Genomic DNA, 21,203 nt, shown 5'->3' with positions numbered 1-21,203 from the left:
GCGGCGCTCGGGGAGCAGCCTGCAGCGCGCCCAGCGAGTCCCCGGCTCGCGCCCCGTCCTGTAGCCGGCTTTCTCCAAGAGCCACATGCAGTGAGGTCGGGTAATGAGGCTCCAGACTCCGCAGGGCAGACAGGGTTCAAATCCAGCGTCTCCGCCGGGAGGGCTGGACGGAGCTGGGCTGACAGGAGAGAAGAGGATCGGAGCTAGGTGATGCTGCGGGCGGCCGCGCCCGCACTCGCGGGGCACTAGGCCTGTGATTGAGCAGGAACGAGTAGGGACGGCGGACTGGGGGTGGGGGTGGGATGGAGCGCGTGGCCAGGGGCCACATTTTCGGATTCAGGCCTCGGATACCCGAGGACATAGACTGCCCCAATATTACTAAGGCTGCCCCCACCCAGCTCAGAGTCAGGGCCCCAACACACCCACTACAGCCATAGTTACTATTAGAACTAGAACAACACCTGCACAACCAAAAGGTCCTGTGTTCACAAACGCGGACCCAGATCCCGAGTCCCCTCTTGTGCACTCTTCCCCTGACACTGTGGTCCTAGGTGGGCTGCCGGCTTCTCCCAGCCCGCTCCAAGCACGTGGTCCCTTCTCCAGGATCTGGTCTAGCGCCCTCAGGACTCGCCCCCTCCGCTGTCCCAGCTGCCCCGGCGCGAGCTTCCCAGACTGAGCCGTCCTTCAGGCCTCCCCGTCTGCCCGTTCTGGCTCTTCCCTCAAGGCGTTCATTGCCTTCCCAAGTTGCTGCCGGCCCTAAGGGGGGCCTCACTTCTGTTCCCGGCAGCGGGGGAACACTCGAGACAGCTGACCTGAGGACACCCGAAGTTAGTCCAAGGATATGCACCCCTCGGAGCGCACAGAACCCCACCCGCTCAGCCCTGGCCGTCCGCTCCCCAACCCCACACCCTACCACATCCCCAGTTGGCAGGGCGGGCCCAGGCCGTTGGGTCGCACCGCCCACTCTCCACTCTTCTAGCTCGGAAGCCACACAACACAAAGGCGCTATTGATTCTCCGCCACCCCCCAGGGCCGGCTCCGGAAGGCTCCTCAGCGGTGTGCTCGTGTCAGCCCTGCCCAGCCAGCGTGAGCGCGTCATTGCAATTCTCTGCGGGGAGTCCGAGTCCCGCACAGTCTCCCCCGTGCGTCCAGGGCACAGTGCAGGCCTTACCGAAGGGCGGCTGCTGGATCCCGGTCTGTGGCTTCTGGCCTCAGGCGTGCTGTGTCTTAGGGAAGCAGCTTCCTCTCCAGCTTGCTCCCCCAGCCCTGTCTTTCTGGGAGGAGCTGGCAGGGGCCTCCGTGCCTACGTCTGACTTCTTTCCTGGACAAACACAGCTCTTGTCTCTGAGGCGGACGACGGACCTTCTTAACTTCTTCCTCTAGCCAGAGCCAGGTTTCTGGCAGCACTCTCTAGACCTCGACATGGGCCGCCTGGACTTGGGAAGGGCTACACAGAAGAGGGAGACTGCCATCAGAGGACATGGCCCATTCCTCAGAGTGGCAGTGGCCTCGGCCTTGACCTCCCATAAGAAGCCCATAGCCATAGCTGTACAAAGCCCATGGTTGGTTTTTTTGTTTGTTTTTGAGATAGGGTCTCACTTTGTAGCCCAGGCTGGCCTCGAACTGGCAAAGATCCTCCTGCCTCAGCCTTCCAAGCGCTGGGATTACAGGTTTGTGCCACCATGACTGGCCTACAAAGCCCATCTTCTGCAGAACTCTCTTTGCTGGACTCTTGCCTTGGCCCCCGGTGCTGAGTTCCAGAGCCATCCCTGGAGCTCTTAGGCAGAGTCACCAGGCAGAGTGACCTCGTCTCTGAACTATAGCAGACCAAAGAAAAGGGGCTCAGGCTTTCTGAACATAGAAGTGCCGAGGACAGAGCTGATTCCAGTTACCACTGGACCAGGCTGGCCTATGCCCACCACCTTCAGCAGATAACAGGAGGCACATGGGATATATAGAATAGGGGAGCTGTCTCGAGCAGACAGACAATAAACATGCAAACAAGGACCTCAAGACAAATTATGAAGTGCAGGAAACAAGATGAAACAAAGCAGTTCATGCAGCAGTTATTTTGTCATTTGATACATGGGTGTTTCGACAGCAAGTGTTTCTTTTGTGGTGCTTCCCAATGCCCCAGACCTTCCATTCCTGCAGCCCTCATGGGCTCTGTCCTGGTGTTGCTGCTGGTAGGGGCCAGTCTCCCTGCTGTGCTGTAACCAAGAGCTCATCTTTTGGGCGTTGGTTAGATGGGCTGGGGAGCTGGGCTTTGCAACTCACTAGCTTTGTAACCTCTAGCATGTAACTTTATCTCTTAGGGGCCCACTTGACCTGTTAGTAAATAAAATAAACCCGACTCTCAGAATCAGTGTGCGGGTTATACAAGATAACAGATGGGCATACGGCTAGGTTTTGCTATAAGTGTAAGGAAAAAGAAAACCCAACTTGAACTCACTTAACAATAAGGGCTTTTAAAAAAATCTCCACCCTAAGCCCAGAAATAGGGGAGGATTCAGGGAAGTTTAATTTTTTAGCCTCATTCATTCATTCATCCATATTTACTGAGTATCTACATAATGTGCCATGTATTCAGATAAACTCTCTAACCACATGTAGCTAACAGTTTAGTGCGGAAAGACAATAATGAAAAATAGGCTAAAAGTATAGTTTAACCGATGGAAATAGGGAAATTAAATGACAGGATGACAGGTGCCAGGGATGTATGCAATTTAATGTAGGGTGGTTGGAGAAGGCCATTTTGAGAAGGTGACATTTTAATAATAACACAAAGGAAGGAGGAAGGACTTCAAGGGAAAAACAGCCTAGGCAGAAGAAATCCTAAATGCAAAGGCCTTGAGGCAGTAGCAAGCCTGGAGTGGTCAAGGCAGCTTAAGCGGTATAGCTGGGAAAGAACCAGTGAGGGGATGAAGTCAGCAGGGAACCAGGGCCCGCATGCCAGGGCTTGTGCTCACTGGAACTGCTTTAGCTTTTATTTGTGATGAGTTAGGGAGCAGTGAGGCCTGGCTGTGGTGTAAAAAGGATCTGTGTGGTGCCTGTATTGAGGACAGAGTGAAGCAGGGTAAGAGTCATGGTAGGTGACTCATGAAACGATCTCAGGGTGAAATGACAGGTCACGGATTAGGATTGTAGTAGTCAGTTTCTGGATATTTTCTGAAGAGGATCCATCCCCATCCAAAGAGAAAGAATGGTTGAAGGTTTATCTGATGCTTGGGTTTGGATCTGTTAAATTTGAGAAGCTCATTAGACGTCTAAGCAGAGATGTTGGCTAGACAGGTGGATGTGTGGGTCTGGAGCCCAGAGGGGAGGCTGAGACTGGAGGTCGTGATGGGGCACCGAGAGAGGAGAGGATGGAATTCACAGTCGTGAGACATGACTAAGTGCGGCAGGAAGAGAAGGCTCCAGAGAACAAGCCTCGGGTGCTCCCACACAGAGGTTGGGGAGAGGAGAGAGAACCCGCTGTGCACATGGCTGGGGTGAAGCAAGATGAGGCCCGGGAATTGATCTTTAGATTTAGCAATGAGAAGTTATCCCCGACTTTGAGTGAGCAGTTTTGGTGGTGGTGGGGGCAGCAGAAGGAGTGGGGGGAGAAAGCAAGCAGAAACAACGTTACTAAAGAATTTGCTGGTTTCAAGAAGGCGGAGTAGTGAGCAGTGTCTAAGTGGGGCAGTGGCTAGAGAGGGAAATAGAATCAGGAGAATTTTTATTATTTAATTTTTTTCTACAGTGCTAGGATTAAACCCAAGGCCTTGTACTTGATTAGCAAACACTCTACTACTGAGCTACATCTTCAACCTGAATTTTTAAATGAATGAATGAATGAATGAATTTTTTTTTTTTTTTTTTTTTGAGACAGGGTCTTGCTGTGTAGCCCAGGCTGGCCTCAAAGTTTCAGTGATCCTCCTGCCTCAGCCGCCAGAGTGCTGGGATTACAGGTGTGCACCACCACACCTGGCTCCAGGGACTTGTTACAAAGGCCCTGGAAGAGCTTGAAAGGCACACAGGGCTGTCTAGAAAGACCCATTGTGGTTTGGATCAGAAATCACCCAGCGCTAGGGGCTGGGAATTTAGCTCAGTGGCACGGCGCCTGCCTGGCAAGCGCAATGTCGTGAGTTCAATTCCCAGTACCGGGGAGGCGGGGGGGGGGAAGGAAAAAAGAAATCACCCAGTGCTTTTTTTCCTTTTGTGCTTGGGTCCTTTTTCCCTTCACCCTTCTCTGTTTCTGCTACCACCCTGTGATCTGCAATAAATGTAGAAAAAAAAAAGAAAAAGGAAAGGGAAGGGAAGGGGAGGGGAGGGGAGGGGAGGGAAGGGAATGTCCCCGAAAGGCTGTGTGCTACTTGGTTGCCAGTTGATGCCCTATGTGGAAGTGATGGAACCTTTGGGAGATGGGACCCAGTTGGAGGAAGTAGGTCCCGGGGGGCGTGACCTTCAGGAATGGAGCTTGCCCCTTCTCTCTCACACTTCCAGGTTTCCTTGCGCTGAGCAGCCTACTCAGCCACACTCCACCACCGCCATGATGACGCTCAGCTTCGCTTCAGACCAGAAGCAATGGAGCTAGCTGACCATGGACTGAAACTTCTGCAATTGTGAACCAAAACAAATCTTTCCGCCTTTAAATTGTTTTTCTCTTGTATTTTGTCATGGCAGTGCAAATCTGACAAACACAGCCTGTAACCATGGGGACAGTCACTGCTTTCATTGCCTCCAAAAGAGAAGGTGAGAAACACCCTTGCTTCTCCCTGCTTTCCACTCCCAAGCTGCCACCACAATCTTCTGAAGGCTGATGAGAAAGGGGACTGAATAGTAAAGTTGGTAGGCGCCAGCCCTCTGCAATAGAAAGCAGAGTAGGGGAAAACTGGGACTCTGTGAGCAAGCAGGCAAAATAAATGACTGGTAAGTGTATACCAAAAGCTTGCTCACTTGGAACAATTAGATCTCTGACCCGGGATGAACATAGACATCATCCACCTCATTTTTTCAGAGCAGGAGCCAGAGCCAGAAAGAAATGAGGGACCAATCAGTAGCAATGTTGAGACTAGGACCCAAATATTCTTCCTCAAAGAACAGTGTTCTGTTGGGTGTGATGAGGCACATCTGTAATTTCAGCATTCTTTACTTTTTTTTTTTTCCAGTACCGGTAATCGAACTCACAACCTTGCGCTTGCCAGGCAGGCACTGTGCCGCTGAGCTAAATCCCCAGCCCTATCTCAGCATTTTTGAGAGGCTGAAACGGGAATCACAAGTTCAAGCTCAGTCCGTGCAACTTAGCAGCTTAAAACCCTGTCTCCAAAACCAAATAAACAACAAAAGATCTGTTCTTCCTTCTACTCCAGACATTTTCAGGTTTGAGCAGAGCTGCTTTCTTGCATGAGGACTCAATGTGCTGTTTCCTCAGGCTCCCCATGCTATTTTGCCATTCCTTGAGAATTTTGCAGTCAGTTTTCTGTAGCTGTAGCAGAATTACCTGAGGCTGGATAATTTATAAAGAAAAGGGCTTATTTTGGCTCCTGATTTTGGGGGCTGGGAAATTCAAGAGCATTGTCCTGGCATCTGTGAGGGCCTTGTGCTGTGTTACAATATGGCAGAAAAGTGTCAGGACAAGTGGGTGTGTTGAGAAGAAAAAGTGGCCTTACTCTCACATGTCTGAGGGAAAGGTAGTCCTCTCTCTCAATGACCCAATCACCATTTAAAGGCCCATTTCCCACCATCCCCAGAGGGGCGTCAAAATCCCAACACTGGCTCCAGAGGGGACAAAACATTCAAACTGTATCAACTTCCCAGGTGACCTATGGGTCCTGACTGCCATGTTCTTGCAGGGCCCTGTGCAGAAGAACTCTTAGGGGGTGGAGTGCTTCCTGGGTTCCAGCCAGGTAGCAGAGGCAGAGAGTGATCTGTCTTCCAAGCTGGCAGGCAAATGCTACAAGGTCCCATGCTTTTGGGTCTTGCTCAGCTATAGTCCTGAGGCCCTGAGTGGTGGCCTTAGGCAGCATGGCTGGGCTACTGGTGTTCCCTGTGAGCTCTGGTGGTTGATAAATTGTGTCATACAGCTCTGGCTCCTCTCCCAGGACCTGTAATGAATGGCCTCACTCTAAAGCCTTGGTTCTGTAAGGCCTCAGGGGTTCCTTATTCAAGAGCTGCTATCACCTACTTGTTGACCTTGGACTGGTCCTACAATGTGTGATCAAAACACAGTGGATGTTTACATTTTAAAAAATTTATTGTACTGAATGACACATTACCATTAATCCCCTTCAAAATATTCCCTCTGGCTTTAACATACCTGATCCATCATTCCTGCTACTTTCTGAGGCCATCTGGAAGTCCTTGTTCATGAGGGTCTTTAGTTATACTACGGTGGCTGCTTGATGCAGAAGTTGATTAAGTCATTTATCTTTCATGGTCATTTTGACTTTGGGGAAGAGCCAGATGTTGCAGGGTGCCAGATATGGTGAATAAGATGGGTAAGGATACACTGTAATTTCTTTGTAATATTTTTATTTGATAGAAATTACTGTAAACATTTGATTAATGAGAGATGATCATAAAATACATCTTTTTGTCTTTGTTTTTTGAGATAGGGTCTTGCTATGTAGTCCAGTCTGTCCTTGAACTCACTATATAGTCCAGACTGGCCTTCAACTTGCAGCAATCCTCCTGCCTCAGCCTCCTGAGTGCTGGAATTACAGGCATTAGCCACCACGGTTGACTCAAAACTACAGTGAATGTTTAAGTCAAAAAATTTATTACAGTAAAAGATACCTCAATCCCCCTCCAAACACTCAAACTTCTCATTTCAAACACACCCCATTGTTCTTGGCAATGTGTCTTGTATTGTATTAAGTTTTTTTCTAGTGTAAACATTTCCCACATTTTTTTTTTTTTTTTTTTTTTTTTGCTACTGGGAACCAAACTCATGACCTCAGGCTTGCCGAGCAAGCGCTTATGCTGTTGAGCTACATCCCCAGCCCTACCACATCTTTTGATCACCCTTTGTACACTTGGTACTTGACTCAGGCATCTAGAGAACACACAGCCTCTACTTCCAGCAGAATAAGCACCCACATTTGCCTGGATGGGGTATTGGATTCCAGCCCATCTACCTCTGCAGTCGCTGGGGTCCAGATCAAGATGCTACCCATGGGTGCGGGTTTGTAAATGTGGAGGCAGCTTCTCCCTTTGTTTCACCCAGATAACTGAAATACTTGGCCTCCTGGGAGAGGAGAGGCATCTGCCACGGGCCAGACAGCAGAGAAGTGTCCTAGCAGCTCATGACCATATGTCCTGTCCAAGACCCTGCCTGTGCAGCCGGCCTTGTCCAGTCAAGGCTGACACTCCCCGCCTGAGAGGCCCCTGCCTCTGCAGATTTCCTTGCTGAGCTGAGCTGACTTCTGTTAGAAACTGGCCCCCACAGAGAAGTGCCAGGGTGCATTCAGCCTATTTTAATATGGAAACTCAAACACAACTATTTTGTTCGTCTTTCTTTCTTTTTTAATTGTATAGGAAGGATGAAATGCATTTCCCTTCTGGGAGTGTTTGAAGATTAGCTTCTCTCTGACCATGAATAAAGGTCAAACAGTTTTTTTAGCATACAATGATTTAGACTCTGGGTGTAACAGATTGTCAAGGACAACTGTGAAAGCACCAAAGAGAAAAGAGTTTTGTGAGTGCACGAGGGGGGGGACGGGGGGAAACAGTTGGTTGCCATAGATACCTGGCTATGGCTTCCAAAACAACTCCAGCTTTTGGGAGGCGCTGGTTCAAATCCATTTCTACTGGCTCAATCACTCTGTCATTGCTAGAACAAAACACCCAATGCCCACAGCTTAAAGGAGGAGAGGGCTATCTTGGCTCATGGTGTTTAGAAGATTCAGTCCATAGTGAGCTGGTTTCAAGGCAGGAAGGGCAAAGTGGAAGGGTCTGGTAGAGGAAGAATACTCATGTCTTCGTGGCCAGGAAGCTGAGAGAGAAGGGAGGAGATGGAGAGGGAAAGACGTCCTTCCAGGGCTCACCCCCAGGGACCCACCTCTTACCGCCAGGCCCCACTCCTCTCAGTGCATTCAGCTCTGGATTCATTGGTGGATTAACTAGGTATAGCACCCTCAAGATCTAAGCACCTTCCTGAGGGCCCGCTCTGAGCACATGGAAGTCTTGGGGGACATGGTAGATCTAAATCATAACATCTATATCCTTTGCCCATCATTTGAGGTTGATTGCTTAAAAGAACCTGGTCTAGTTACTGGAAGATCCATCTCCCTCACCACTGCTGCTGAACTTGTGCACAACTCTCTGGCCCTGTTCCTAGCCACAAAAGGTTTCATTCTTTCTGATCTCTTGAATTCCCAAGCTCATCGCCAAATCCTAGAGCCCCTACCTTGGTCTTGAAGCCAAATCCTTCACTTACCAGGATAAGAATTAGGTCAGATCCTCTTCTTGTTTTGTTTTGTTTTTGTCTTTTTCAAGGCAGGATCTCACTCTGCAGTTCAGGCTGGCCTTGAACTTGCAGCAATCTTCCTGCCTCAGCCTCCCAAGTGCTGTGACTGCAGGTGTGTGCCACCATGCCTGGCTAAGATCCTCTTCTTGCACTGGCCTTCCTCTCAAACTGAGGCAGGGGCTGCAGCTAGCTACTTGTGAAACCCGTTTTCCTTTCTTCTTCAAAATTTGGTCTCACTGCGAGGTGTGGTGGCGCACCCCTGTAATCCCAGCACTTGGAAGGCTGAGGCAGGAGGATCATTGTGAGTTTGAGGCCAGCTAGAGCTACAAAATAAGTTCAAGACCAGCCTGAATTGTATAGTGAGATCCTCTCTCAAAATGACTATATATATATATATATATGGTCTCACTTTAGAGTTTGATGGTGGCATTCCTTGTGACTGAGCTCTGGCCAGTTGGACCACTTTGAAATCAAGCCTCAAAGCACATCTACCTCCATTACTTTTCTCATTACTGAGACACAATACACGACACAACTTAAAGGAGGGAAGGTTTATTTTGGACCACTGTTTGTAGAGGTTTCAGTCCATAGTCAGCTGGCTCCAAAGCAAGGCACCACGGCAGAGGGGCATCACAGCAGAGAAGCAATCCATGGCATAGCAGGCAGGAAACAGGAGGGATCATGGGTGGAGGAGGGCCCTATCCTCTCCCGGGCCACACCCACAGTGCCCTCCCTCTTCTCACCAGGTCTCACTTCCCAGCACATCCAGCTATAATCCAGAGATACGCACCATACGCTCACAGTCCAGTCACCTCCCCAAGCCCCAACTATGAGCACATGGGAATTTGAGGGGAAATCTAGGTGTAAACAATAATAGACTCTGTCTTAGTCACTTTCTTTGGTCAAGATACCTGACATTCACAACGTAAAGAGAGGCTTCTTTTGGTTTATGTTTCAGAGGGTCAGCCAGCTGGCTCCAAGAAGAAACGCCACGGCAGAGGTGCGAGGAGGGGGAGAGGTGCTCGTGGCACAGTAAACAGGGACACGTGCCCCGACAGGAGATGCACCCTCCCAGGCCACGCCCACAGTGACCCGCCTCTTCCAGACCCCACCTCCTAACAGCAAGGCACCCGTCACACGGCCACAATCCACTCACCTTCCAAAAGCCCCACTTGTGATTGAGTGAGGCTTTTGGGATGCATCTAGGTATAAATCAGGTTCAGGTGCAACCATGACCTGTAGATTCCTTCTTTTTATCTGGCAGCTAGATGCCAATCCCCCGTACAAGTTCGGAAGTCATGAGTTGGAGAAGGCAGAAGTTTTGCCAGTCAAGTTCCTGAATGACTCTTAGGCACCACCCAGCAGGCTGTATGGTGAAGCTCTCACTCTGGTAAAACGCTCTTAACCTTGACCTCTTCCTGAGCGTCTTCACTACCTGCTGACCTTGTGCAGTCCTGGACACCCTCTCCACCTACTGGGCTCACACAGGTCTGGCTGTCACAAGACAGGGCCCCTCTTCTCCCGCAGCCCTTCCTGTGGAAGCTGCTCGGTTGCCTGCTGCGTCCTCCCCGGTCCACGGAAGCCATCCGTCCACTCCATTGTTCTCCCTCAAGGCAAACCTTTCCCTCTCAGCGCCCTGTGCCAGTCACGCTGCTGTCTTCCCTCTGTTACCACTGTTCTCACCTGGCTTGCCCTCCTTGCCCTTGCGTTTTGCTGGCTGGCTCCCCTTCCTTTAGCCCAAGTTATTGCCGCTGCAGATCCTACTTTTCTACCAACAGCAGGCCCTCAAGGAGCCTTGGTCACCAGTGCTTGAGCAACATGTTTTCCTGACTGCCACAGAGGCTTCTCCGAATCCTCCTTCCTCCCCTTTTCCCCCACTGCAGGCCTTGGCTCCTGTTTCACTGAGAAAGTTGAGGAACTCTGGTATGAACCCCTCAACTCATCCTGCTGGGTGCGCCATCGCCGGCCTTTTGGCCTCAGAGTCACACGGCCGCTCTCTGACTTGGACTCTTGATCCACCTGTAAGACCAGAGAGCTGTTTTGAATGATGCCTCTACCCCCCATCCCAAAAGTTTCAACCTATCTCTACTAGTTCCTTCCAAAGGAATTTATAAACCTACCCAAATATCCTTCCTTGAATAGTAACAACAAAATTCCTGGAAAATAATTGCATTCATTTCCTCATTCACTTTTTTCATTCATTATAATTTGGATTTTACCCCCCTCCCTGACTTGCTCTAGCAAATGCACCTCCTCCTTCCTCCACCAAATCCAAAGTCCTCTTTTTTAGTTGTCATCTTTCTTGCTTTCTCTTCTGCATTTGACATGCAGCCCTCATTCTCTTCGGGCAGTCAGAGTCCAGTACAGAGCCCTGCATAGGTCTTCTAACCTGTGCTCCTGCTGTCAGTCTTTCTGCCCTTTTCTGCCACCAGGGTCATCTTTATAAAAGATAGAACTTTATGAAACTTTCCTAGGGGCCGGGGATGTAGCTCAGTGGCACAAGCATCTGCCCGGCAAGCACAAGATCCTGAGTTCAATTCCTGGTACAAAAAAAAAAAAAAAAAAAAAAAAGCTGGGCGTGTTGGTGGTAATCCTAGCATCTGGGAGGCTGAGGCAGGACAATCATTGTGAGTTTGAAACCAGCCTGGGCTACAAAGTGAGCTTGAGGCCAGCCTGAACCGCGTAGTGAGACCCTGTCTCAAAAAGACAAAAGACACAAAAAACTTCCCTAGGCTCCTGTTTCTTACAAGACAAAGCTCAAGATGTATATAGCAGGAATTCTGAAGCCTGCCAGGGGCTGCTCCTGCCCTGGTCAGCTTCTCTTTCCTTAGATGCCTGCCTGCCTCAATGTTCTCCAAAGCCCCTGTGCTCTCTTAGGGCACTGTGCCTTTGTCCTCCCACTGCCTGGTGAGCACCACTGAATTTTTGAGACTCAGCTCAGGCACAGCTTCTCTAGAAAGCCTGTTCTGACTGTGTTCAGAGGGTAAAATGGACTCACTTTCCTTTGGGCCTATGCTGTATTCCTGATCCGACCCAGGGCGGGATGGGAGGGGCTTGTTAGGGTGCTCTGCGCTCTGTGCCCTCCAGATTGTGCCCTTTCATTGCTGTGGACTGGATGCCTCACCCAGAGTCTGACAAGGGATCAGTAAATCTTTCCTGTTGGTGTTGAATGGGAAGGTGCGTATGTGGGAGGCCCCAGAAGGATTACAATTACAAGGATTTCCAATTACAAGAAGGCTGAGCATGGGGCACTGGAAGTTTATTTGCTCAGAGAAAGGGCCTCTCAACACCCATAGCTCTTGCTTCCTGTTGTGCTGGGTTCCCGGCAGACGGGGCTGGGGCCATCAGGCTTGACTCTGCTATTGGCATAGTGACTAGTCCTGGGGTGACTCTGCTTCCAGCTGCAGCTGAAGGAAGACACCTGCAAGGGAAGGGGGAGCTGAGTGTTGAGAGCCAAGGCCACAAGGAGGTGCTGTGAACATTTTGCTCCAAATCACCTGTAACCTGGAGCTGTCCTGTGGTACAGGCTTTGTACTGCGCACCTCCTACTTAACAAAATGTCCTAGTTGAGTTCTCCTTCGCTGCACCCATGTAGCACAGGCAAAGTCCTGCCCCTTAAACAGCTGGGACCGCACTTGGGACTGGGTCATTAGCATTCTTCCTTCCATTTGTTCTGCGGTAGGTTGTGCCAGGACTAGGGCTGAGGCCGAGGACTTCTTTACCTGAGGACTTGGCAAAGACTGTCTGCTGGTCTCTGCTCTGGGCGATGCAGGACATGTAGAGCTTCTGGTCCTCAATCTTCTCTACTTGGACGTTCAGGACAGCCAGAGAGCCCACGGGGAGCAAGCTGGGGGAACAGGCAGTGTAACTCATGCCCCACCTCCTCACCCCTCTGCACCTCTTTACCCCACCTGCCTCAAGGACTCCGAAGTGGCCTGGTTTCAGGAGCTGTTTGTTGGGCCCCAAAGTTGGGCAGCAAAGACTGTCTTCTGCACAGGGACGACAGGAGTGCTTGGGACTGGGATGGGGAGGGAGGGTGGCAGGCAGGGCTTCCCCACCCCAGCTGCCAAGGAGGGTCACCCCCGGTGATGAGAAGGCCACGACTTTGGCCAGTGCCCCAGGGATCCATACTTACTTTTTGAACCTGATGTTGAGGCTTAGCGTGAACAGCCCCTCTCCAGCTAGGTAGGCGGTTTTAGAAAAGGTCTCGTCCATCATGGCTGCCAGAGACCCTCCATGGGCAAACCTGAGGGTGTGGGTGGGGAGCAAGTCCAGGGCTGGGGCCACGGGGCAGATCTTCCCCCCGGGAAGTGACGACCCCGCGCTCCTCCCCTCCCCAGAGCCTTCCAAAGGTGGATCTTCAGCCTCAGGCAGCCAAACAGGTGAGCAAATCAGTCAACATTAGCCGAGCTTTTCTTTGGTTTTGCTTCAGCAGGTGTTACCACTGACCAAGTATTTTATTTCTGCAGGAAAAAATGTTTTTTCTCAAAGAGTTAATGGAAAACATCCTCCTGATCTGTCACCTAATGGCTTGCAACGGTTGCTATAATTTGGAAGTGCGCAAGCGTGAAGAAAATGGGAAACCCCTGCACTTCTTTTTTGGGTCCCGGGATTGAATTCAGGACCTGGTGCTTACCAGGCAGACACTGTGCCACTGAGCTGTATCCCCAGTGCCCCCACGCCTGAATTTTTTTGACTTCATCTTTAAAAGGAAGTAGCTACGATCTTGGGCCATCTCTCCCCTTACCAGTCACTACAGCCAGGGCTGGGCCCACATTTTCAAGACAAACAAATATGAAACGTAACTTATAAAACAAAGTGCCAGCAAAATCAACTTCTGACCAGCACTGCCCATGGGAAGGCATCCTGCTTCCGCTGGATGCTGCGGACACATGCTTTCCTGAACCTACGTCAAACCTCATCCTCATCTTACCAGTGCCGCCTCCATGCCAAAGCCCCTGCATTGCTGCTTAAGTTGGCGAAAATAGAGGGGCCCCAACTTTGGAATGCAAATGACCCAAAACAGATTTGAGTTCCTGATTTTTGTTAGTGTTTTGCTTTCTGAGACGGGTCTTGATAGGTAGCTATCTTTGAACTTGCCAAATAGCCCAAGCTGGTCTCAAACTCACAATGCATCTGCCTCAGCCTCTCGAATGCTGCGATTGTGGGAGTGTGCCACCATATCTGACTGGAGTTCCTGACTGTTGAAGGTGCAGTTGTAATTCTCCACGGACCTTGGCCAGTGGCACTCACTATACTACTGTGTCCAGGCTATTCTCCTGTTCCTGCCACCGCCCAGCTTCCCAGGCCCTTTGTCCCCTTCCTTTGGTGGACATTGCTGGGGGCTGTGGATCATTAGAGTCCTTGCTCCACCCGTTTGATCTTGAGCAAGTTGCTAAACCTGTTTGAGCTTTAGTTCTTTCTCTCCTTCTCCTTGTTCTCCTTCCTCCCCTTTTCTTCTTCCTCCTTCCCCTCCCGTCCCTCCTCCTCCTCCATCTTCTTTTTCTTTCTCGTTGTCTTCCCTTTCTTCTCCTTCCCCTTCTTTTGCAGGACCTTTATACCAAACTGCATCCGCAGCCCTTTAAAAAAAGATCTTACAGGCTGAGGCAGGAGGATTGTTGAGAGTTTGAGGCTACCTTGGGCTACAAAGTGAGTTCAAGACCAATCTGAACTGCATAGTGAAACCCTGTCTCGAAAAGACCAAAAAGAAAAAAGGTCTTACTAAATTGTTAAATTGTCCAGGCTGGGTTTAAACTTGTGATCCTCTTGCCTCAGCCTCCCAGTGCTGGGATTACAGGCATGTACCACCACACCTAGCTTAATTTTTCTACTATGAATTGTGAATTGTGAATAAAAATGGACAGTCTTCGTCATCTCCCAAATTGACTGAAAGAGGGAAAAGGTGTTGGTGTGAAAGAACTCTCGGCATGTTCTCCCCTCCTCATCCTCACCACCAAGGAAAGGGACCTGTTGGTAAGTGTAGGTTCTGCAGAGCAGCTCTTAGTCAACCAGTAACTCCCTCCCACTCCCGGTGGCCAAGGGCCTGGGAGACTTTAGTTTTTGGCTGGACCCTCCTCCACTGCCGGGCATGCGTTGGATAGTCTCTATTGCCTCTTGGCATCACCTCCACAAGTCCCTAAGATTCAGCCACACATCAGCCCCAGTCTTGCCTCTTCGGGGTTTTCTTCTTTGGAGGGGAGGAGGCCCATGGCCCAGGGAGGGATGATAGCTATTCTTCCAGCATCTGCGTGCACTAGTTTGAAGAACAGTGTCCCCATGGAGGAGACCTTTCGAATGGCCAAGGGGACAGAGGGCTACAGTCTGTGGCCACAGCCTGTGGTGATAATGACGTCTATTTACCACTGTCAGTTTTGCTTAACTCCACCCCAGCCGCTCTCAGGCCTCAGGACCCTAAACCCAGTCCCATAGGAACTCCTGTGCCACAAACTACCTTTTGTGACCAGAGAGGAAACAGGCACAGAAGAGAAGGCAGACAACCATGAACTTAGTAGCCAGTAGCCTTCTTTGGCAGGCCCCGGGCCAGCCAGATTTATGCCCAGTGTGAACTTCTCCTTAGGTCAGTTTCAAGTTTGAGGAGCAGAGTGGAGAGAGCACTGCACTTGGAGTCCAAGTCCTAGAGTCCTGGATCTGACTTGGGCAAGTTCCTTTCCCTCTGGGTAAAACCTGGGGTCTGGAGAGGTGGTGCCCAATAGCTATACTGTGCTTTATGGGCTCATGAGGACACCCAGAGGGGTCCACAGTGTCATGTCTCTCAGCCACCTTTGCAGCTAGGTATTATTGGCCTAAGTTTTGCGTAAGAAGATTCGAAGCCAGGTGTCGTATTGCTTGCTTGCGACAGTGAAGCAGGACTGGGAGTCTGGCTCTTGATTCTAGATCTTGCCCTCTTCCAAATGTGTCACATCCTTCTCAAGGTGACCTTTCAGGTCCTTGGTTGCTGGAAAATTCTAAGACCTGGATAAGGGAGCTGTCTTTAACTGCACGATGGATTGGACCAGACAGATAAGCCAGTATGATCCCCCCAGGCCCGGCGTCCTGAGGCTGAAGCCCCGTTCCTCACACTCCTGTCCTGGCTCCTAAGAGAGGTGCAGACTCCAGGGCCTCATAGGTGCCCACCCAGCCTCTGAGCCAAGTCTAGGAGTCCCCACCCCGGCCCTGCTGTGGTCTTACCCTGGAGCCCCCTCCAGGTAGGGGCCTGGTTGGAAAAGACAGACGGACTTCTGCTTGGCTGGGTGGAAAAAGATGACATACTCGTAGCCTTGTCCTGCCACTTGGATGCACCTGGTGAAGATGCAATAGTCACCTTTGTCTGGGGAGAGATAGGCAATGTCACAGCTGGAGAAAGGAGGGTGTGAGGGCCAGGGGCCTTGCCAGGATGCCGTCCCAGGGGCCGAGCCCTGCCTCTGGTACCGGTCACAGAGACAGCCAAGGACAGCCAGGGTGCGCTCACGGCGAGCTTTCGAACTGGGAGCGGACGCACAGTCCCTGCATTCAGAGAGAGCCCGTGGCTGGAGACCACACTCTGGAAGTCGCCTGGCTCAGGGTGGAGTCAGGACCAGAGCCAGATCAAGACTTAAAACATTGTAAGCATTCAAAATTAACAGTATAATTACTCCTGTGGTCACCTGCAATTAAAGGCAACAGTACAAAATAGCAAAATAAAGCAGAAAAGTCCACTGGAGTTCCAATTCTCCAAGACAGTTACAACTATAACCTTTTTGAAAATATCAAACTCTTAAATTATTTTGATGCCCCTGTTTTGTGCCGTAACCCAAAAGTCTCTTGCCAGCTCTATCCTCCCTTCATCACTGGGCAGGAATCGTACATAAAAATGAGACAGGCAGGCAGGCAGACACACACACACAAGGAATGAGGTGCCAGGCAGATCCAGGGGGTGCTGCAGAGTGCTGGCCTGAGCTGAGGCCTGTGAGAGGCGAGGCGGGGCGCTCCAAGGGCTCTGACGGGGGCAGGGAGGAGGGCTTAGGCTGAGGTGCAGCTGTGAGGGAAGAACTGCCAGTGAAAAGGTAGACAGGGAGGGGCACTGAGCCTGCAGTCCTCCGGTGGGGCGGGACTCAGCTGGCAGCAAAGCTGCCTTCTAGGGTGTGCCCTAGTCAGGTGGGAGGAAGGGAGGTGGTGAGGGAAGAGCCTTCCTATTCACCTCCCCAGTTGCAGCAGAGGGTGGAGGGAGACAGCAGGAAGAGCTTCTGGGTGGAGTTCTAGAAGGGGGCTTGTGAATTTTCTTCCCAAGGGTCTTCATTTTTTTTTTTCTTTTTTTTTTTGAGACAAGGTGTCACTGTGAAGTTCAGGCTGGCCTTAAGCTCACTTTGTAGCCCAGGCTGGTCTCGAACTCACAATGATCCTCCTGCCTCAGCCTCCTGAGTGCTGGGATTACAGGCGTGTGCCACCACGCCTGGCTCCCAAGGGTCTTTAAACGCAGCGAAGGGAGCTGGATGAGCTTGCCTGAGAGTCTCAGGCAGGGTCCCGTCAATGTGGTCTGGGGTGTCTGTGTGCCCATGGGCCCGCCCAGGCCCCGCCTTACCTGAGGTAGCTACCAAGCCAGATGGGAGCTTTAGCCCTTGGATGTGGTCTCTGTTGGACTTGAATGAGGGCAGTTTGATCCAGCCTTCTGAGCTGGTCTTCTCCAGAAGCTCTTGGTACAGGCTCAGCATGTCTGGACCCCAGCTGGCATTGGGAAGAGCATAATCCTTCAAGTCTGTCTTCTCCGGACAGAATCTTGAGACCTGGCAAGGAGAAATCAGGGGGACCAGTCGATGTCCTGGAGGGTGGGGACTGCTGCTTGGGTTGTGGGACCTCCGGGTAGTTTTTTTCCTAGTATAGGGGCTTTTTAGGCTCAGCTACCAGAGTGTTAACTTAGGGGAAAGAGCCCAACTTCCTTTGGGGACTTCTGTGGGTGACTGAGCAAGGGACACTAAACAGCCAAAGAAGAGAGGGAAGGGAACAGGGGCCAAGAATGACAGCCGTGCTGCTCAGAGGCGGTGCGTTACACACGTTCAGCTTAAACATCTGTGAATGGTTCTGTGAGCCTGGCAACTGCTAGTATGAGCCCCACTGCACAGACGGGGGAACTGAAGAAATATGGTTAAGGTTTCGAAGCTTAGGCCTGTGAGAGCTGTTGGACTAGACACTGGCCACCAGGGGGGGTGAGACCACAGTTGGTGCGGGATGCTTTTACAGACCCTTCACCTCGCGGCTATTCAGCTCCATTCACAGCTGTAGGCCTGCCTGGACAGGGTAGCCCCTCTGAAACATGTTTGGGTACCCCCAGAGGAGGTACAGGAGGCAACGACATTCTGCCCATCAGAGGGATGAGGGAGTCCTCTATAGTGTCAGCTGCTCATGTACCAGTTGCTACCGGGAGCAGTAAATGAGCTGCTTATCAAGAACACAGACAGGGTCTCTGTCTGGCGATACCCTGATTTAGCTGCAAAATTCTGAGTCCCGTAGGAGGAAAGTGATTTGTTAGTGGCCATGCAAGATGCCGACCAGGATGCAAACAAGTGTCTGGGTGGATTTAGTTTGGGATCTGAGCTACACGGTATGACAGAGTACCTTCCCTTTACCATATCAAATAGTTCCTCCAACCACTCCTCATCAGCCCTGTCCATAAGCCAGAAAGAGGCAATTTGGGGTGCTCCTTAGACCCAAGACTCTGAGGAGAATGTCTGCCCATCTGACGGAGCTGGGAACTCACTCACCAGGGAGCCTGTGGAAGATCCAGTTGCTGAGGCAAAGCTGAGTCTGGGCGGGATACGGAGGGTCCTGCGGAGGGCTGTGTGGAGGCCAAGTCTCGCTACTGCCTGGAAGCCTCCCCTCATCATGGCTAAATGCCTGCTTGGATCCAGGGTGACTCCTGAGGAGGCGACAAGGTAAGAGAGCACAGTGCAGTGGTGCGCTAGCTGTGGGTGTAGCCACCTCGCCCTAGCCGCTCCTTTGTGTCACAGGCTTTTTCCAGAGAGAATCTTTGGGAAAGGCCAGGCTGGGCTGCTACAACACCCACAGGTGCCTGGGGCCTGTAGCTGCCCGAGCCCCACCCACACTTGGGAAAGGATAGACGCTGCCTAGCAGGACCGACCCAAGTTCAAAAAGAACAAGTTGCTAAAGAATGAAATGTGCATTTGCAAGTAGTTTGGAGTCCCCGAGCCTTAGGGAGCAGTGCTGAAAGAAACGGGAGGTTTATCCCTTAATTGCAGAGTGTTGGTGGTGCATGTGCAGCATGTGCTCTGTAGCTCTGGCATGATTCGGGGACTCGAAAACCAGCTCACAGCCCTTAGATGCCCCCTTCCTATGTCCCAGTCAGGGTCAGCCAGGGAGGCCTCCACCAGCTGGTCCCTGGCTTGGGACAGGAGGCTCAATGCATGTGTTGGGTGGAGGACAGAAAATCATCTGAGAGGAAGCAGCTAGCAAGGGAAATTGTGCTCTGGGGGCATCGGGAAAGGAATGAGGGCAGCAGACTGTGCTGGGAGTGAGGTGCGGACAGGTGGGGAGCCTTTGTCGGGAAGTCTGGGAGGATGTGTGGGGGAGGAGTGCCCTGCCAGTGTCAGCTGAGGTGCAAATGCTTTTTGGTGGTATTACTTCTCCTATTGAATGAAAATAGTTTTCAATGAAAAGCCTCAGTTTTTAATTTACCAAAATAAAACATATTCTAAAGATTAGAACTGTGCAAAATGGAATGATGATGATGATGATGACAATAACGATATTATCACAGATTCTGAAAGATCAAACTGATTTAATATGGGAAGTTAGCTGGGTGTGGTGGCGCATGCAGATGGAGGAGGCTGAGGCAGAAGGATCATTGCAAGTTCGAGACCAGCCTGGGCTACAAAATGAGCTCAAGGCCAGACTGAACTGCATAGCGAGACCTTGTCTCAAAAAGACCAAAAAAAAAAAAAAAAAAGTTAATATAGTTACCAAGCCAAGCCAGTTTTGCTAGTTGCCCAGTTAGTGGATCACAGAGACAATGAGTTTCACAAAAGAGTTTATTTGCACATTAGCAATGACAGCTAAATCAACAACTGACAATTTGATATCTGATACTTCATATTTAATTGCTGTGCTGAGATACAATGACATTTATAGGATCTGTGGGAAACTTGACAGTTTAGGAATGAAATATGACTCTTCAGAGCCATTAAAACTGGAAATTCCAGGCTGGGAATTTAGCTCAGGGGCACAGTGCCTGCCTGGCAAGCACAAGGTTGTGAGTTTGATTCCTGATACTGGAGAAAAACCAAACCAAACCAAACCAAACAAAACTGGAAATTCCACCTGGCTTGGTGGTACATGCCTGTAATCCCAGCACTCAGGAGGCTGATCAGTTCTTTTTTTCTTTTTTTTTTTCCTTTGGTACTGGGAATCAAACTCACGACCTCACACTTGCTAAGCGGGTGCTGTACCTCTGAGCTAAATCCCCAGCCCTAGGAGGCTGAGGCAGAAGGATTATTGTGAGTTGGAAGCCAGCCTGGGCTACATAGTGAGTTCAAGGCTGGTTTAAACTACATGTCAAGACTCTGTCTCAAAAAAAAAAAAAAAAAAAAAAAAAAGACCAGCCTGAACTGCCTAGTAAGATCTTGTCTCAAAAAATCAACTGAACAAACAACCAAACAAAAAATAAAACAAAACAAAAACACTGGAACTTTCAATGTTTGGCACACCATTATTTGCTGAGATTCATTATGTTAAAAAAAAAAAAAAAAAAGAATGTATTTGCCAGGCATGGAAGGGAACCCTTAAGCTTCAAATCTGCCTCCCTGAGAATGGGATTTAAGGGTACTGATGGGAGATAAAAAAGCAGAGTGGCTCAATGTGTGGGAAAGTGACTGTAGGTGGAGTACTCAGCGGTCTGCGCATGTGTAATCAAACTTTATGGCTCTTCATGTTCAGAAAATCCTGGTGTTAGCTAATCTGAGGGTGGAGTTTTTGGCCTCTTCACATCAAAAGTCACTCACAGACATCTGAGAAGGCCCATGTGAAGAACTGGTGGTCTGGGGCTGGGAATGTAGCTGTGTAGTAGAGCACTTGTCTAGCAAGAATGGGGCTCTGGGCTCAGTTCCCACCATCTCAAAATAAAAAGTCTGTGGTTTAGACAAAAGTGGTCTTTGAGTTCCTGAAAAATCACCCAGACAACTGTTATCACCATAACCCACATTGGAGGTGTTATCTACAGCAAGCTAGTGGGAGACTAGCTCAGGTGTGTGACCTCCAGAATTAAGGGTTTTAATTTTTTTGTGAGCACATGTTTGCATTATATGCAGTTTATATTCACCTTGGGTGGTAGGTGCACATGCACAGCTCAGTTCTTTTCTAACCCCTGCCCCTGCCCACCCACCTGCTTCCCTCTATCTTTCCCCATTTTCATTCTGACTGTTATTACTTTTCGTTCATCTTTACACATATAATGTTTACATTCATTGTGGGTAATTGGTACTTGTACAGGACACATCCTAAGTCTTTATTCCCCATACCCCTTGCCCTGGGTCTCCTGGACCCCTTCCCATTTGCAAAAGATCTGTCTCCCTGTTGGAATCAAGGATTTTTATTTTTTTCATTTTTAAAATTTATTTGTATTGAAAGTATATATGTACATTTTTAAAAAAAATCAGATAGTATTAATAAGTTTATAGAATACACTCTCAGTGGCATACCAATATTATTCACAATAGCCCAAAGCCAAGATGTTAGTAAGAATTGCCTCCTCAGTATTCTATAGCCATGA

At 50.1% G+C, this 21,203-nt stretch overlaps 2 protein-coding genes across 6 annotated transcripts in view; both read right to left on the bottom strand.

Annotated features, from left to right (window-relative positions):
* On the bottom strand, positions 1–1,259 carry C2cd4d (C2 calcium-dependent domain containing 4D; the record flags this gene model as incomplete). The annotated part of the gene is given in 2 exon segments (XM_013509939.1): positions 1–178; positions 1,172–1,259. A coding segment is annotated over 1 exon segment (87 nt), but the record flags the coding sequence as incomplete, so codon positions are not given.
* Positions 1,260–11,675: 10,416 nt separating this feature from the next.
* The window catches only part of Them5 (thioesterase superfamily member 5), a 25,253-nt gene continuing 15,725 nt past the window's right edge, over positions 11,676–21,203 (bottom strand). For 2 of the 5 annotated variants that reach the window (XM_005414538.2, XM_013509937.1), the window contains 6 exons: positions 18,184–18,338; positions 17,007–17,208; positions 15,638–15,748; positions 12,585–12,695; positions 12,172–12,296; positions 11,676–11,870 (listed from right to left, as the gene is read on the bottom strand). In XM_005414538.2, the coding sequence (XP_005414595.1) occupies positions 11,824–11,870; positions 12,172–12,296; positions 12,585–12,695; positions 15,638–15,748; positions 17,007–17,208; positions 18,184–18,338 (751 nt within the window). In that variant the 3' untranslated portion in view covers positions 11,676–11,823. The other 3 variants (XM_005414545.2, XM_013509938.1, XM_005414543.2) reach the window with 3 other exon arrangements.

This window comes from Chinchilla lanigera, unplaced genomic scaffold, assembly GCF_000276665.1.
Source record: "Chinchilla lanigera isolate Chin_1 unplaced genomic scaffold, ChiLan1.0 scaffold00188, whole genome shotgun sequence".
Classification (NCBI taxonomy): domain Eukaryota; kingdom Metazoa; phylum Chordata; class Mammalia; order Rodentia; family Chinchillidae; genus Chinchilla; species Chinchilla lanigera.
Note: the sequence above shows the minus strand (reverse complement) of the source record. Positions and strands in the feature narration are given on the sequence as shown.